At 51.7% G+C, this 17,443-nt stretch overlaps 1 protein-coding gene across 2 annotated transcripts in view; it reads right to left on the minus strand.

Annotated features, from left to right (window-relative positions):
- LOC142470835 (sialic acid-binding Ig-like lectin 10) overlaps positions 1 to 17,443 on the minus strand; it is a 35,244-nt gene that overhangs the window by 1,584 nt on the left and 16,217 nt on the right. The window contains exons 4-9 of one of the 2 annotated variants that reach the window (XM_075577608.1): positions 15,036 to 15,401; positions 12,610 to 12,699; positions 11,095 to 11,190; positions 2,720 to 2,750; positions 2,436 to 2,497; positions 1,491 to 1,537 (exon numbers count right to left, since the gene is read on the minus strand). In XM_075577608.1, the coding sequence (XP_075433723.1) occupies positions 1,491 to 1,537; positions 2,436 to 2,497; positions 2,720 to 2,750; positions 11,095 to 11,190; positions 12,610 to 12,699; positions 15,036 to 15,401 (692 nt within the window). The remainder of the gene's footprint in view (positions 1 to 1,490; positions 1,538 to 2,435; positions 2,498 to 2,719; positions 2,751 to 11,094; positions 11,191 to 12,609; positions 12,700 to 15,035; positions 15,402 to 17,443) is intronic. The other variant, XM_075577609.1, reaches the window with a different exon arrangement.

The raw sequence follows: 17,443 nt of genomic DNA on the forward strand, positions 1-17,443 counted from the left end.
CCAGCTAGCAGTGACTGTACTCGCATATCTCTAAGAGATATCTAGTTTCTTGATTGTAACTTTGTAAGTACTTCAAGCACATAGTAATACTGTATACCGAGGGCTAGGGGTTACTGAGGACAGGTGAGATGAAATGAAACACAGGTTTTCTGACACACAAGTAAAAACAAGGTGAAGCACAGCAAATAAAGGATGCATAATGAAAGTGATATAAGAATGTGACCGGGTGAGCTGAGTTAGTACTTCTAACCTTATAAAGGATAAAGACAGTGGCCCATATTTACTAAGCAGTGTTCTGGCAATAAGGCACCTTTGGTGCTGGAATACATTGCAGCCTATTCACATAAATGGGCAAAAAAGGTGTGTTTTCGCCCTAGAAAGTGCCTCACGGCAGAAGACTGCTTGTTAGATATGCTTCTCTATCCCAGAAGAGGGTAACGTGCTTTGTACAGGTATGAGCACTCAGTGAGAACTAGGAATCAAAACTAAGTATACTGTGACAGTAGTGCCAGCCATCAGCTGGATTAGCTCACACTACTAGAGCTGATGTCCAGAGTAGCAGAGGTTATGGGTTGTAATTCTGTTACCAGTCGAGTCATGACTCACCAAGTAAGTAGGTAATGTTAGGACCTGCAAATACTGGTCATGCCGTGACGTGGCTGCAGGCTTATAACTCGTTGGCCAAAGGGTTTAACTAAATGACCCTTACTCATGAGAATACTAACATTGAAGTATTTGACTGTATTTTGTCATATTGGTGTAGCATGGGGTATCTTTGTCTTTTGCTGGATACATTTGGCATTTTATTTTAAAGTCATAAAACAAAAGTTACTTTCTAAGCCCCTCACATTCCGACCCTGTACCAGGGAGCTAAGAACTATTCAAAGGGTTTCATTTTAGTCTCTGAATGTATGTGCCTCATTTAAATGTTCTTTGCAAATTAGCATATTTTCCCAGGGTGCATCAGGTGTGATCCATTTTCAGCACAAGCATCTCTCCCTAAAACTTTTGGAGGGAGGGTTGAGGGGATATATATACAACTGGAGACACTATTAAGATGCAGCACCTCTCACTCCCCGTTCTGTGTATATGATAAACTCCAGAATCCACAGAATGGATTTTCAGTTATAGGACCAATATCTGTAAGGAATGGATTTAATAGCAAATCTATATAATATATATATAAATAATATATAAATAATATATAAATAATATATAAATAATATATATATAAATTTGCTATTAAATCCATTCCTGACAGATATTGGTCCTATATATATTCGCTTGGGTATTTTTAGTGTTCAATCCGCAGATGGATTTTGGTGGGGGGATCGGTTTTGGTCTAAAAAATCTCGGAAGTGGTTTCTTACCGGTCCGCGTATCCTCCTGTAATAAGAACACCCCCCTAAATAAAAACATCTCACGGTCCCAACTTGTCCCTGTTATAAGAACACCCCCCTTAATATGAATGTCTATCACTGGTGTCTCACCTCTGGTTCTCTCCTGATTTCTGCGTCTCCGTCATTTGCAGAATCCCCTCCAAATAAAAGAGACAATTACTGTTAAATAATATTTACTGAGACGTGTGATGGACAATAAATAGAATTAAATATAGATAAGAACAGAAGTCTCCCGCACGCACACTCTCAGTCACACTCCCTCTCTCACACACTCTCACTCATACTCCCTCCCACTCTCTCTCACACACACACTCTCACTCCCTCCCTCACAAAAACACACACTCTCAATTACACTCCCTCTCTCTCACACACTCTCACTCTCCCTCCCACGCTCTCTCACACACACAAACACTCTGTCTCTCCCACACACACTCACTCACTCCCTCACCCCTCTATCTCACACACACACACACACACACACACACACACACACACACACACACACACACACACACACACACACACACACACACACACACACACACACACACACACACACAAACACTCTGTCACTCCCCCCTCCCCCCCACACACACCCTCACTCTCCCTACCACGCTCTCTCACACACACAAACACTCTGTCTCTCCCACACACACTCACTCACTTCCTCACCTCTCTCTCTCTCACACACACACACACAAACAAACATTCTGTCACTCCTCCCTCCCCCCACACACACCCTCACTCACTCCCTTTCCCCTCTATCTCTCTCACTCACACACAAACACTCTGTCACTCCCCCCTTTCCCCTGTCTCTCCCACGCACACACACACTCACACACACACACACACTCACTCCCTTGCCCCTCTATCTCTCACACACATACACACAAACACTCTCTCACTACCCCCTTTCTCTACCAGACACACACACTCTATCTCAAATCCTCCTCCCTCTCACTCACCTTTCTCTCTGTGTTTCTCTGCCCCCCCCCCTTCTCTTCTCTCTAAATCTCTTCTCTCTCTCTCACTTACTGTGTATAGTGCTTGCCTGTTCCCATGGTTGGATATCAGCGGTTGGCTGTCTCCCTTCTTTCCTGTAGATAAAGGCAGAGTAACATAGCTATGCATCTTATAGAGAGAGAGGAGCAGAGTGAGAGATAGCTGTGCATCTTATAGAGAGAGAGAGGAGCAGAGTGAGAAATAGCTGTGCATCTTATAGAGAGAGAGAGGAGCAGAGTGCGAGATAGCTGTTCATTAAATAGAGAGAGAAGCGGAGATATAGATCAGTATATAGATGATAAAATAATAATACTCACATATTACTGTTGGCTGTCTTACAAATGATCCCTGCAAATAAGACAGTTCTAATTATATCTACAATAATATATATTATTACTTATTAGGGTTAACGAAACCTACAGTAGATGTTTGGAAAACAAGATTCTTGAACGGGCTATAAGATATTTGACACTGTGTCACCCTGCGGGGGGAGGGACAGACTCATAGCTCCCTTCTGTCTGTGTCACTGTGTCACCCTGCGGGGGGAGGGACAGACTCATAGCTCCCTTCTGTCTGTGTCACTGTGTCATTCTGTGGGGGGAGGGACAGACTCATAGCTCCCTTCTGCCTGTGTCACTGTGTCACCCTGCGGGGGGAGGGACAGACTCATAGCTCCCTTCTGTCTGTGTCACTGTGTCACCCTGCGGGGGGAGGGACAGACTCATAGCTCCCTTCTGTCTGTGTCACTGTGTCACCCTGCGGGGGGAGGGACAGACTCATAGCTCCCTCCTGTCTGTGTCACCCTGCGGGGGGAGGGAGAGGCTCATAGCTCCCTTCTGTCTGTGTCACTGTGTCACCCTGCGGGGGGAGGGACAGACTCATAGCTCCCTTCTGTCTGTGTCACTGTGTCACCCTGCGGGGGAGGGACAGGCTCATAGCTCCCTTCTGTCAGTGTCACTGTGTCACCCTGCGGGGGAGGGACAGGCTCATAGCTCCCTTCTGTCTGTGTCACTGTGACACCCTGCGGGGGGAGAGACAGACTCATAGCTCCCTTCTGTCTGTGTCACTGTGTCACCCTTCGGGGGAGGGACAGACTCATAGCTCCCTTCTGTCTGTCACTGTGTCACCCTGCAGGGGGAGGGACAGACACATAGCTCCCTTCTGTCTGTGTCACTGTGTCACACAGCAGGGGAGGGACAGACTCATAGCTCCCTTCTGTCTGTGTCACTGTGTCACCCTGCGGGGGGAGGGACAGACTCATAGCTCCCTTCTGTCTGTGTCACTGTGTCACCCTGCGGGGGGAGGGACAGACTCATAACTCCCTTCTGTCTGTGTCACTGTGTCACCCTGCGGGGGGAGGGACAGACTCATAGCTCTCTTCTGTCTGTGTCACTGTGTCACCCTGCGGGGGGAGGGACAGACTCATAACTCCCTTCTGTCTGTGTCACTGTGTCACCCTGCGGGGGGAGGGACAGACTCATAGCTCCCTTCTGTCTGTGTCACTGTGTCACCCTGCGGGGGGAGGGACAGACTCATAACTCCCTTCTGTCTGTGTCACTGTGTCACCCTGCGGGGGGAGGGACAGACTCATAGCTCCCTTCTGTCTGTGTCACTGTGTCACCCTGCGGGGGGAGGGACAGACTCATAGCTCCCTTCTGTCTGTGTCACTGTGTCACCCTGCGGGGGGAGGGACAGACTCATAGCTCCCTTCTGTCTGTGTCACTGTGTCACCCTGCGGGGGGAGGGACAGACTCATAGCTCCCTTCTGTCTGTGTCACTGTGTCACCCTGCTGGGGGAGGGACAGTCTCATAGCTCCCTTCTGTGTGTGTCACTGTGTCACCCTGTGGGGGGAGGGACAGACTCATAGCTCCCTCCTGTCTGTGTCACTGTCACCCTGCAGGGGGAGGGACAGTCTCATAGCTCCCTTCTGTGTGTGTCACTGTGTCACCCTGCGGGGGGAGGGACAGACTCATAGCTCCCTCCTGTCTGTGTCACTGTGTCACCCTGCGGGGGGAGGGACAGTCTCATAGCTCCCTTCTGTCTGTGTCACTGTGTCACCCTGCGGGGGGAGGGACAGACTCATAGCTCACTTCTGTCTGTGTCACTGTCACCCTGCGGGGGGAGGGGCAGACTCATAGCTCCCTTCTGTCTGTCACTGTGTCACCCTGCGGGGGAGGGACAGACTCATAGCTCCCTTCTGTCTGTGTCACTGTCACCCTGCGGGGGGAGGGACAGGCTCATAGCTCCCTTCTGTCTGTGTCACTGGTAACTCTGCGGGGGGAGGGACAGGCTCATAGCTCCCTTCTGTCTGTGTCACCCTGCGGGGGAGGGACAGACTCATAACTCCTTTCTGTCTGGGTCACCCTGCGGGGGAGAGACAGTCTCATAGCTCCCTTCTGTCTGTGTCACTGTGTCACCCTGCGGGGGGAGGGACAGGCTCATAGCTCCCTTCTGTCTGTGTCACCCTGCGGGGGGAGGGGCAGACTCATAGCTCCCTTCTGTCTGTGTCACTGTGTCACCCTGCGGGGGGAGGGACAGACTCATAACTCCCTTCTGTCTGTGTCACCCTGCGGGGGGAGGGGCAGACTCATAGCTCCCTTCTGTCTGTCACTGTGTCACCCTGCGGGGGGAGGGACAGACTCATATCTCCCTTCTGTCTGTGTCACTGTGTCAGCCTGCGGGGGCAGGGACAGTCTCATAGCTCCCTTCTGTTTGTGTCACTGTCACCCTGCGGGGGGAGGGACAGACTCATAGCTCCCTTCTGTCTGTGTCACTGTGTAACTCTGCGGGGGGAGGGACAGGCTCATAGCTCCCTTCTGTCTGTGTCACTGTGTCATCCTGCGGGGGGAGGGACAGGCTCATAGCTCCCTTCTGTCTGTGTCACTGTGTCACCCTGTGGGGGAGGGACAGACTCATAGCTCCCTTCTGTCTGTGTTACTGTGTCACCCTGCGGGGAGAGGGACAGACTCATAGCTCCCTTCTGTCTGTGTCACTGTGACACCCTGCGGGGGGAGGGACAGACTCATAGCTCCCTTCTGCCTGTGTCACTGTGTCACCCTGCGGGGGAGGGAGAGTCTCATAGCTCCCTTCTGTCTGTGTCATTGTGTCACCCTGTGGGGGGAGAAACAGACTCATAGCTCTCTTCTGTCTGTGTTACTGTGTCACCCTGCGGGGGGAGGGACAGACTCATAGCTCCCTTCTGTCTGTGTCACCCTGCAGGGGGAGGGACAGACTCATAGCTCCCTTCTGTCTGTGTCACTGTGTCACCCTGCGGGGGGAGGGACAGACTCATAACTCCCTTCTGTCTGTGTCACTGTGTCACCCTGCGGGGGAGGGACAGACTCATAGCTCCCTTCTGTCTGTGTCACTGTGTCACCCTTCGGGGGGAGGGACAGACTCATAGCTCCCTTCTGTCTGTGTCACTGTGTCACCCTGCGGGGGAGGGACAGACTCATAGCTCCCTTCTGTCTGTGTTACTGTGTCACCCTGCGGGGGAGGGACAGACTCATATCTCTCTTCTGTCTGTGTCACTGTGTCACCCTGCGGGGGGAGGGACAGACTCAAAGCTCCCTTCTGTCTGTGTCACTGTGTCACCCTGTGGGGGGGAGGGACAGACTCATAGCTCCCTTCTGTCTGTGTCACCCTGCGGGGGGAGGAACAGACTCATAGCTTCCATCTGTCTGTGTCACTGTGTCACCCTGCAGGGGGGAGGGACAGACTCATAGCTCCCTTCTGTCTGTGTCACTGTGTCACCCTGCGGGGGAGGGACAGGCTCATAGCTCCCTTCTGTCTGTGTCACTGTGACACCCTGCGGGGGGAGGGACAGACTCATAACTCCCTTCTGTCTGTGTCACTGTGTCACCCTGCGGGGGGAGGGACAGACTCATAACTCCCTTCTGTCTGTGTCACTGTGTCACCCTGCGGGGGGAGGGACAGACTCATAGCTCCCTTCTGTCTGTGTCACTGTGTCACCCTGCGGGGGGAGGGACAGACTCATAGCTCCCTTCTGTCTGTGTCACTGTGTCAACCTGCGGGGGGAGGGACAGACTCATAGCTCCCTTCTGTCTGTGTCACTGTGTCACCCTGCGGGGGGAGGGACAGACTCATAGCTCCCTTCTGTCTGTGTCACTGTGTCACCCTGCGGGGGGAGGGACAGACTCATAGCTCCCTTCTGTCTGTGTCACTGTGTCACCCTGCAGGGGGAGGGACAGACTCATAGCTCCCTTCTGTCTGTGTCACTGTGTCACCCTGCTGGGGGAGGGACAGTCTCATAGCTCCCTTCTGTGTGTGTCACTGTGTCACCCTGCGGGGGGAGGTACAGACTCATAGCTCCCTCCTGTCTGTGTCACTGTCACCCTGCGGGGGGAGGGACAGTCTCATAGCTCCCTTCTGTGTGTGTCACTGTGTCACCCTGCGGGGGGAGGGACAGACTCATAGCTCCCTCCTGTCTGTGTCACTGTGTCACCCTGCGGGGGGAGGGACAGTCTCATAGCTACCTTCTGTCTGTGTCACTGTGTCACCCTGCGGGGGGAGGGACAGACTCATAGCTCACTTCTGTCTGTGTCACTGTCACCCTGCGGGGGGAGGGGCAGACTCATAGCTCCCTTCTGTCTGTCACTGTGTCACCCTGCGGGGGAGGGACAGACTCATAGCTCCCTTCTGTCTGTGTCACTGTCACCCTGCGGGGGGAGGGACAGGCTCATAGCTCCCTTCTGTCTGTGTCACTGGTAACTCTGCGGGGGGAGGGACAGGCTCATAGCTCCCCTCTGTCTGTGTCACCCTGCGGGGGAGGGACAGACTCATAACTCCTTTCTGTCTGGGTCACCCTGCGGGGGGAGAGACAGTCTCATAGCTCCCTTCTGTCTGTGTCACTGTGTCACCCTGCGGGGGGAGGGACAGACTCATAGCTCCCTTCTGTCTGTGTCACCCTGCGGGGGGAGGGGCAGACTCATAGCTCCCTTCTGTCTGTGTCACTGTGTCACCCTGCGGGGGGAGGGACAGACTCATAACTCCCTTCTGTCTGTGTCACCCTGCGGGGGGAGATACAGTCTCATAGCTCCCTTCTGTCTGTCACTGTGTCACCCTGCGGGGGGAGGGACAGACTCATATCTCCCTTCTGTCTGTGTCACTGTGTCAGCCTGCGGGGGCAGGGACAGTCTCATAGCTCCCTTCTGTTTGTGTCACTGTCACCCTGCGGGGGGAGGGACAGACTCATAGCTCCCTTCTGTCTGTGTCACTGTGTAACTCTGCGGGGGGAGGGACAGGCTCATAGCTCCCTTCTGTCTGTGTCACTGTGTCATCCTGCGGGGGGAGGGACAGGCTCATAGCTCCCTTCTGTCTGTGTCACTGTGTCACCCTGTGGGGGAGGGACAGACTCATAGCTCCCTTCTGTCTGTGTTACTGTGTCACCCTGCGGGGAGAGGGACAGACTCATAGCTCCCTTCTGTCTGTGTCACTGTGACACCCTGCGGGGGGAGGGACAGACTCATAGCTCCCTTCTGCCTGTGTCACTGTGTCACCCTGCGGGGGAGGGACAGTCTCATAGCTCCCTTCTGTCTGTGTCATTGTGTCACCCTGTGGGGGAGGGACAGACTCATAGCTCCCTTCTGTCTGTGTTACTGTGTCACCCTGCGGGGAGAGGGACAGACTCATAGCTCCCTTCTGTCTGTGTCACTGTGACACCCTGCGGGGGGAGGGACAGACTCATAGCTCCCTTCTGCCTGTGTCACTGTGTCACCCTGCGGGGGAGGGACAGACTCATATCTCTCTCCTGTCTGTGTCACTGTGTCACCCTGCGGGGGGAGGGACAGACTCAAAGCTCCCTTCTGTCTGTGTCACTGTATCACCCTGTGGGGGGGAGGGACAGACTCATAGCTCCCTTCTGTCTGTGTCACCCTGCGGGGGGAGGAACAGACTCATAGCTTCCATCTGTCTGTGTCACTGTGTCACCCTGCAGGGGGGAGGGACAGACTCATAGCTCCCTTCTGTCTGTGTCACTGTGTCACCCTGCGGGGGAGGGACAGGCTCATAGCTCCCTTCTGTCTGTGTCACTGTGACACCCTGCGGGGGGAGGGACAGACTCATAACTCCCTTCTGTCTGTGTCACTGTGTCACCCTGCGGGGGGAGGGACAGACTCATAACTCCCTTCTGTCTGTGTCACTGTGTCACCCTGCGGGGGGAGGGACAGACTCATAGCTCCCTTCTGTCTGTGTCACTGTGTCACCCTGCTGGGGGAGGGACAGACTCATAGCTCCCTTCTGTCTGTGTCACTGTGTCAACCTGCGGGGGGAGGGACAGACTCATAGCTCCCTTCTGTCTGTGTCACTGTGTCACCCTGCGGGGGGAGGGACAGACTCATAGCTCCCTTCTGTCTGTGTCACTGTGTCACCCTGCGGGGGGAGGGACAGACTCATAGCTCCCTTCTGTCTGTGTCACTGTGTCACCCTGCAGGGGGAGGGACAGACTCATAGCTCCCTTCTGTCTGTGTCACTGTGTCACCCTGCTGGGGGAGGGACAGTCTCATAGCTCCCTTCTGTGTGTGTCACTGTGTCACCCTGCGGGGGGAGGTACAGACTCATAGCTCCCTCCTGTCTGTGTCACTGTCACCCTGCGGGGGGAGGGACAGTCTCATAGCTCCCTTCTGTGTGTGTCACTGTGTCACCCTGCGGGGGGAGGGACAGACTCATAGCTCCCTCCTGTCTGTGTCACTGTGTCACCCTGCGGGGGGAGGGACAGTCTCATAGCTACCTTCTGTCTGTGTCACTGTGTCACCCTGCGGGGGGAGGGACAGACTCATAGCTCACTTCTGTCTGTGTCACTGTCACACTGCGGGGGGAGGGGCAGACTCATAGCTCCCTTCTGTCTGTCACTGTGTCACCCTGCGGGGGAGGGACAGACTCATAGCTCCCTTCTGTCTGTGTCACTGTCACCCTGCGGGGGGAGGGACAGGCTCATAGCTCCCTTCTGTCTGTGTCACTGGTAACTCTGCGGGGGGAGGGACAGGCTCATAGCTCCCTTCTGTCTGTGTCACCCTGCGGGGGAGGGACAGACTCATAACTCCTTTCTGTCTGGGTCACCCTGCGGGGGGAGAGACAGTCTCATAGCTCCCTTCTGTCTGTGTCACTGTGTCACCCTGCGGGGGGAGGGACAGACTCATAGCTCCCTTCTGTCTGTGTCACCCTGCGGGGGGAGGGGCAGACTCATAGCTCCCTTCTGTCTGTGTCACTGTGTCACCCTGCGGGGGGAGGGACAGACTCATAACTCCCTTCTGTCTGTGTCACCCTGCGGGGGGAGATACAGTCTCATAGCTCCCTTCTGTCTGTCACTGTGTCACCCTGCGGGGGGAGGGACAGACTCATATCTCCCTTCTGTCTGTGTCACTGTGTCAGCCTGCGGGGGCAGGGACAGTCTCATAGCTCCCTTCTGTTTGTGTCACTGTCACCCTGCGGGGGGAGGGACAGACTCATAGCTCCCTTCTGTCTGTGTCACTGTGTAACTCTGCGGGGGGAGGGACAGGCTCATAGCTCCCTTCTGTCTGTGTCACTGTGTCATCCTGCGGGGGGAGGGACAGGCTCATAGCTCCCTTCTGTCTGTGTCACTGTGTCACCCTGTGGGGGAGGGACAGACTCATAGCTCCCTTCTGTCTGTGTTACTGTGTCACCCTGCGGGGAGAGGGACAGACTCATAGCTCCCTTCTGTCTGTGTCACTGTGACACCCTGCGGGGGGAGGGACAGACTCATAGCTCCCTTCTGCCTGTGTCACTGTGTCACCCTGCGGGGGAGGGACAGTCTCATAGCTCCCTTCTGTCTGTGTCATTGTGTCACCCTGTGGGGGGAGAAACAGACTCATAGCTCTCTTCGGTCTGTGTTACTGTGTCACCCTGCGGGGGGAGGGACAGACTCATAGCTCCCTTCTGTCTGTGTCACCCTGCAGGGGGAGGGACAGACTCATAGCTCCCTTCTGTCTGTGTCACTGTGTCACCCTGCGGGGGGAGGGACAGACTCATAACTCCCTTCTGTCTGTGTCACTGTGTCACCCTGCGGGGGAGGGACAGATTCATAGCTCCCTTCTGTCTGTGTCACTGTGTCACCCTTCGGGGGGAGGGACAGACTCATAGCTCCCTTCTGTCTGTGTCACTGTGTCACCCTGCGAGGGAGGGACAGACTCATAGCTCCCTTCTGTCTGTGTTACTGTGTCACCCTGCGGGGGAGGGACAGACTCATATCTCTCTTTCTCTGTGTCACTGTGTCACCCTGCGGGGGGAGGGACAGACTCAAAGCTCCCTTCTGTCTGTGTCACTGTGTCACCCTGTGGGGGGGAGGGACAGACTCATAGCTCCCTTCTGTCTGTGTCACCCTGCGGGGGGAGGAACAGACTCATAGCTTCCATCTGTCTGTGTCACTGTGTCACCCTGCAGGGGGGAGGGACAGACTCATAGCTCCCTTCTGTCTGTGTCACTGTGTCACCCTGCGGGGGAGGGACAGGCTCATAGCTCCCTTCTGTCTGTGTCACTGTGACACCCTGCGGGGGGAGGGACAGACTCATAGCACCCTTCTGCCTGTGTCACTGTGTCACCCTGCGGGGGGGAGGGACAGACTCATAGATCCCTTCTGTCTGTGTCACTGTGTCACCCTGCGGGGGGGGGGACAGGCACATAGTTCCCTTCAGTCTGTGTCAAAAATCTTCTCACCTTTTATCTTCAGAAAGATCAGAATCCCACACAAGATGCTGATGACAAACAGAACAGTGAGGGAGATAATGATGGGTAAAGTCACTCCGGAAGATTCTATTAGAAAAAAGACAACGTCCCATTACAAAGAGAGTGGTGAAATACTCTTAGAAGGACACAGGGAAGCGTGAGATAGCTGTGTGTCTCATAGTGAGAGGAGGAAGATAAAGAGATAGCTGCATGTTTTATAGAGAGGTAGGAGGACAGTGGGAGATAGCTGTGTGTCTTATAGAGATTGGAGCAGAGTGAGAGATGTCCGTATATCGTTATTTGTACAGCACTGTCCATGTAGACGGCGCTTCCCAGCAGCAATACACGTATGAGACATATGGGGAATAAGTGCTACAGATATAAAAGTACCATTAGGAACAGGAGTCCCTGGCCCGAAGAGCTTACAATCTAAGTGGTAAGTAGGGAGAACTTACAGAGACAGTAGGGGTGGTTTATAGTAAGTGTGTATACAAGGGGTGAGTGCATAGTTACATAGTAGATGATGTTGAAAAAAGACATACAGTATGTCCATCAAGTCGTTTTTGGAGCTACTCCAATGCTTTGTGAAAGACGTGTATCTTAAGATAATCATAAAGGTGGGGAGAGTAGTGCTCGAGGGAATGACATTCTGGAGGTAAGGGGCAGTACGGGAGAAAGGTTTTAGGTGGCAGCAGGATTTAGATACAAAAGGGACTTCCTTGAGCAGAGCACAAGAGGCGCGCATGTGTAGAGCCTGGGGGTTGAAATGTTAGGAGGGGCAGATGGTGTTTATGCCCTGAAAAAAGAGAGGACCAGGCTTGTGACGTACAGCTCCACCCCCTTATAACGCTGTGCTTGGGGATCCAAAGAATCACATTGCGGTATAAGAGGATCGCGTTAGAGATAACGTACAATTGTATGCATTGTACAATAAAGTATTTAAGACGCCAACAATCGTGTTGTAAAGTATTCATAAGTACGTAAATTGGGAGCCACGCTTGCACCGCGCTATAAGCGGATCCGCGTTGCAGCGGATCACGTTATAGCAAAGTTCAGCTGTAGTAGGAGAATCTCCGTCTTTGACATATTAAGTTTGAGTCGGCAGAGGGCCACATCCATGATGATCTAGCGGAGAGACATTCAGAAACTTTGGTTTGGACAAAAGGTGTAAGGTCAGGGGTTCAAAGGTAAATGTGTGTTATCAGCATACAGGTGATATTTGAACTGAAAATATTTTATAAGGTCGCCTAGAGAGAGTGTAGAGAGAAAAATGAAGGTATCCCAGCATAGACCATTATGGTATACCCACAGAGTGATCGACAGAGGAGGAGAAGATGTTAGTAAACGAGACACTGATTGCACAATTGGAGAGGTACTGTAAGAAGAAATCCAGAATACAGCTTTGGTACTGATACCAAGAGTATGGGGAATGTGGAAGGAGAAGAGCATGGTCCATAGTATCAAAAGCTTCCAAAAGGTTGAATAATATAAGCAGAGTGTAATGACCTTGCTCTTTGGCAGCATGAATGTTATTCGTTATTTTGGTTAGGGCTGTTTCAGTGGAGTGAGCAGTGCTGGAGTCAGACTGTAGAGAGTCTAAGAGAGAATAGGAGTTAAAAAAATGTTAATAAACAAGAGAATACAAGGCATTCAAAGAGTTCCGAGGCATAAATCAAGAAGGAGATTGGGTAATAGTTAGAGAGACAGGTAGGGTCACGTTTGCTATTTTTGAGTATATGAATAACTGGTGCATTTTGGAAGGATGTGGGAATAACACCAGACCTGAAGGAAGAGTTGAAAATATGCATGAGTGTAGGGATTAGAGTGGGGCGAGTGGTTTAAGGAGATGGGAGGGAATGGGGTCAAGAGGGCGAGTGGGAGAGGAGGAGAGCAACAGCGACACTTCCTCCTCTGTGAAAGAAAAGAGAGGGAAAGAAGGAAAAAGGCGGATGTCTTGACAAATGGATTACACCTTCATCTTCAAATAGTCAGCAAAGTCCTGAGGTGAAATGGAGGAGAAATACAAAACAGACAGTGATCTAAGTAGAGATTAAAAGACAGAAAAGAGTTGGTGTGGTTTAGACTTGCAAGTGTTGATTAGTGAAGAAAAAGAAGCTTTATTTTGCAGGGGAGAGAGCAGTTGATACAAAATAGGATACATTTGTAGTGGACGAAGTCTGTGAGATTTCCTTCCGAAAATGAAGATCAAGACAGGAGGATAGGGCTGAGTTGTCGTTCATAACAATGTTGGTTGGGTCAGTAGAGGAGCAGAGAGAAGAGAGGGAGGAGCACAGAGGTGTGTCTGGAGTCGGTAGGTTCATGGAACGCAGGTCTCTGCAGGAATGAAGGGCAGATGGAGGTGAAGTTAAGTAGAATTAAGAGAGTACATTTGATTAAGTGATGGTTAGAGAGGGGGCAGGGGTGGGAGGGGGAGAAATCAGGGAACAGTTTTTCGTGAAAACCAGGTCCAGATAGTCCCCAACTAGATGGGAGTCGGAGGATATCAATTAGGAGAGTCAAGATTCATACTGTAGTCAGATAGAAAGGTTGAAGAGGGATGAGTAGAGGTTGGTGGCCAATATATATGAGAGAGGAGAGAAAAGCTGTCCACAGTGTGAACCTCAAATAAAGGAAAAGAAAGAGAAGGAGGAATAAGAAGGGTACAGTAGCCACAGACAGAGAAGATGAGAAGCCCGACTCTTCCAATCAGGGAAGAGGAGTGTGGGAGAATAGAAAGACGACAATAAGAGAAGGCAGCTTCCAGTGCAGAATCAGACTGAGAGTCGAGGTTTAGCTATGGAGAACTAAGTCATGTACAGAAAATAACTTGTTAGAAAGGAAGCGGACATTCCAAAAGGGCACCGGAGAGAAGGAGAGGAAGGAGACAGGATGGGATGGGTTTGAGGTTAGAGAGGTTTACATCACCAGAAGGTCACAGGAGAGAAAGAGAGGAAGGAGGAAGGACGTTATGAGTTTGAAGTTAGAGGGGTTTACACCAGATGGGATCGGTTTGAGGTTAGAGGGGTTTACACCACCAGACAGGCAAATTGAAAGTGGATGGCGAGGCTGAGAACATGTAGAAAGAAGACAGGGACCAGGATTGGGAGAGATATCCCCGGGAGCAAGAAAGAGAAGCATGGAAAGAAAGAGGATGTGTGAGGAGGAGTAGAAGGGCTGTGGATTAGTGCAGGGGGTAGTGCTGAGTGGTATAAGAGGGCACAGGCAGGAAAGGAATTCATAGTAACAGAGAAGCGGAGAAGGAAGGAGAGATCGAGAGAGATACCAATAGCATTAGAGGGATGGTGAGGATGGTAGAGAGATTAGTGCGGTATGAGAGCAAACAGAAAGGATAGTATTGGAGTTGTGGTAGTATTACAAGGTTGGTGCTGAGACAGGGTGAGGGCTGAGCAGTGATTATAGTTAAGGATAAGGTTAAAGAGCAGGATGGGGAATACAGTATAAAAGAGGTGGTGGAGTTCTAGAATGCTGACAGAGGAGATGTTCTTGGCTCACATGCAGGAAGATCTGTCTTCTTGTGTCTTTCATAGAAGATGTCTTGTCCAACTTGTGCTCATCTCCAGTGTAACTGCATGCCTCTTATATACAGGTCACGCTCAGACAGGGCAGTGCTAACCCCTCACATTGCCGTCCCCAGAGATGTCCCCAATATATAGGCCCTGTCCTAATTGTATCCCACCCTCGGCCAGATAAACAGATTAACACACCAGTGGGAGCCTGAATTTAGGGACAATTAGAGACAGAGATTAGGTCATTTGCAGAAGATAAAATCTTGCAGAGAGGTACACAGCCGAGAAGCCTGTGCACCTTACAGAGAGAGAGGAGCAGAGTGAGAGATAGCAGTGCATGTTATAGAGAGATGAGCAGAGTGAGAGATAGCTGTGCATGGTATATCTTTCTCATACTGATATTACCTGTCACTATGAGACTTGTGCCTTCTCCATGGCTGATCGTTGAGTTGAATATGTTATTTCCGACACAGAATCGGAGCAGCACAAGGCAGTAATACGAGGTGTTATCTGCCCCCCGCACCCATTGTATGTGGAGATCCGATTGCCCTCTCAGCTCTGTCCTTCCCCCGTAAGTGGAATGAACCATCTCCTGGGAGGGGTGATAGGCGTAAGGTCCCCTGGGGCTGCCCACTCTCCAGTAAATCCAGACCCACATCGGGTCTCTGCCTGGGGGGGAGGTGAATGTGCAGTTGATGGTGACTGAGTCTCCTTCTTTGGCTGAAGATACATGAGGCTGATGGACGGTGAATCCTGGATTTGATCTGGAGCCTGGAGAGATAGGAGGAGATAGTGTGATTACAGAACCTCTCGGACTGGACAGCTCAGAAGGTACAGTAGGTGCAAGCATCCAGAACCTGGCACCTATTGGGCAGAATGGGTCAAAGATACTGTGATGGGAGGGGGTAACCAGGCTCTTTAATAAAGGTCAAGCCCGTTTTGGTTACCCCTGCTCCCTGTATAAGGGTCCCAGAGATTTAGCTCTTGGGCCCAGTAACATTGTACTATTCCAATATACTGTCTGTACTAAATGCATTTTCTGTGTTTCCCCTTTCCGGGCATGCAATCAAGCAGGGATTACTAGGGTATGAGTTTCAAGGGTTTTTTTTGCGGAGGAACCGTTGACAGAATGTGCCTAGGAGGTTGGGGTCCGGAGTTGTTGGTTCTCCTATAAATGTACCCGGGAATCATGCCTGATTCTCAGATACATGTAGGCACATTGTCCCAGCAATACCTCCCCTTGAAAACACAATTTTCGATTTGGGTTCATGGAGATTCCGGGTCAGGGTAAAACTCACCCGTAGGGTTCCCTGCACCTAGGAAAGTCTAGTTTTCGACCTCAGTCCCAAAGTAAGTGTGTTTTTTTTGTCTGTAATTTGTGTTCCATTGTGTGTAAGCGAATTTATGCCGAATAAATTACAATTTATTTAATTACCTTGTTTTGCTCAATTAATGATCTTGCTAAGAAGGTGTAAATAACCTGGTCTCCTGTGACAGACACAAGTTCAGGCTCCTCCAGGAAGTAGCAAAACTATATATTTTTTGGCCCCCCTGCATATTTTTTTTAAAGGGCCAAGCAAATAAAAAAATGCTGAATATCCACCTTGCGAGCCCCCCCTCTTTCTTTTATACTGCCCCTTCTTTTACACCTATATTTCTCTTCCTTCTCTCACCCCCCCCTTTCTCATCCTCCCCCTCCCAAGAAATTTCTCTCCCCTCACTCACTGTCCAACTCTCTTCCCCCTCTCTCTTAGGCCGAGCTCACACTACACACTTGCTTGCGAGAGTGCCAGCATTTACCTTGCCCCGCGGCTGTAGCACACGCAATCTCTGCTCACAGTGTTTCAGGCGATGGGTGGCTATGATGTCACGGAGCTGGTTCACCGTGATTGTTACCTCTAACAGGGGCACTTACCTGGCACTTTGTTTTTTTATATACTGGTATTTAGCGCTGCTATGCCTGGGTCGTTTTGGAGAAAGGCACAGGTCTTGGACTGTAAATTAGATTCTGTGATAAGCATAAAGTCCCCAGGGGCTGCCCACACCCCTGTTAATCCCACCCCACAGGGAGTCTCTGTCTTGGAGGGGGGTGTGAATGGGCAGTGGATGGTGACTGAGCCTCCTATAGCTGAGGATTCATGAGGCTGATGGATGGTGAAGCCTGGATATGATTTGGAGGCTGGAGAGATACTGTAGGAGGAGAAACAGCATAATTGCAGAACCTCCAGGGCTGGACAGCTCAGAAGGTAGGTGCAGGCATCCAGAACTGGGCATCTATTGGGCTGTATGGGTCAATGATACAGATCCAGACACCTCTAGGGCTGGCACAGGAATACCTAGTTTGGTACCTCTAAGACTGAAACAGAGACACTGACCTGGCAACTTTAGTTCTGATAAAGGGACCCTGAGCTATGTACCTCTAGGTCTGCACCATTTTGGAGCAAGTCACAGGTTATGACCTCTAGGGCTGGTTGGTCTTTGGGATGGCCTGTGAATCAGATCCTGGGACATTGGGAGGCAGAAAACGCCCATCCCCCCAACCACTTCAAATAAAAGTGAAGCCCCAGTCTGCCACCCCTCACCATCCAGGGAAGCCCCTCTCCACCTTCTCTGTGCTCCTCTAACCCTTGACCTAGAGCGGGGATGCAAACATTGCTACACTCTGACACCAACTGCTTAGCTACTCTTGCTATCTTTTCATTTCCCAACATCTCCCCTCTATGGGGGAGGGGTTTTTCTGCCATACCACGTGGTATGTTATTTTTGGTGGCCTCAGTATTCCCTTTGTCTGTGGGCCAGAGGCCCCGCTCATC

This window comes from Ascaphus truei, chromosome 20 (assembly GCF_040206685.1).
Source record: "Ascaphus truei isolate aAscTru1 chromosome 20, aAscTru1.hap1, whole genome shotgun sequence".
In the NCBI taxonomy this organism is placed as follows: domain Eukaryota; kingdom Metazoa; phylum Chordata; class Amphibia; order Anura; family Ascaphidae; genus Ascaphus; species Ascaphus truei.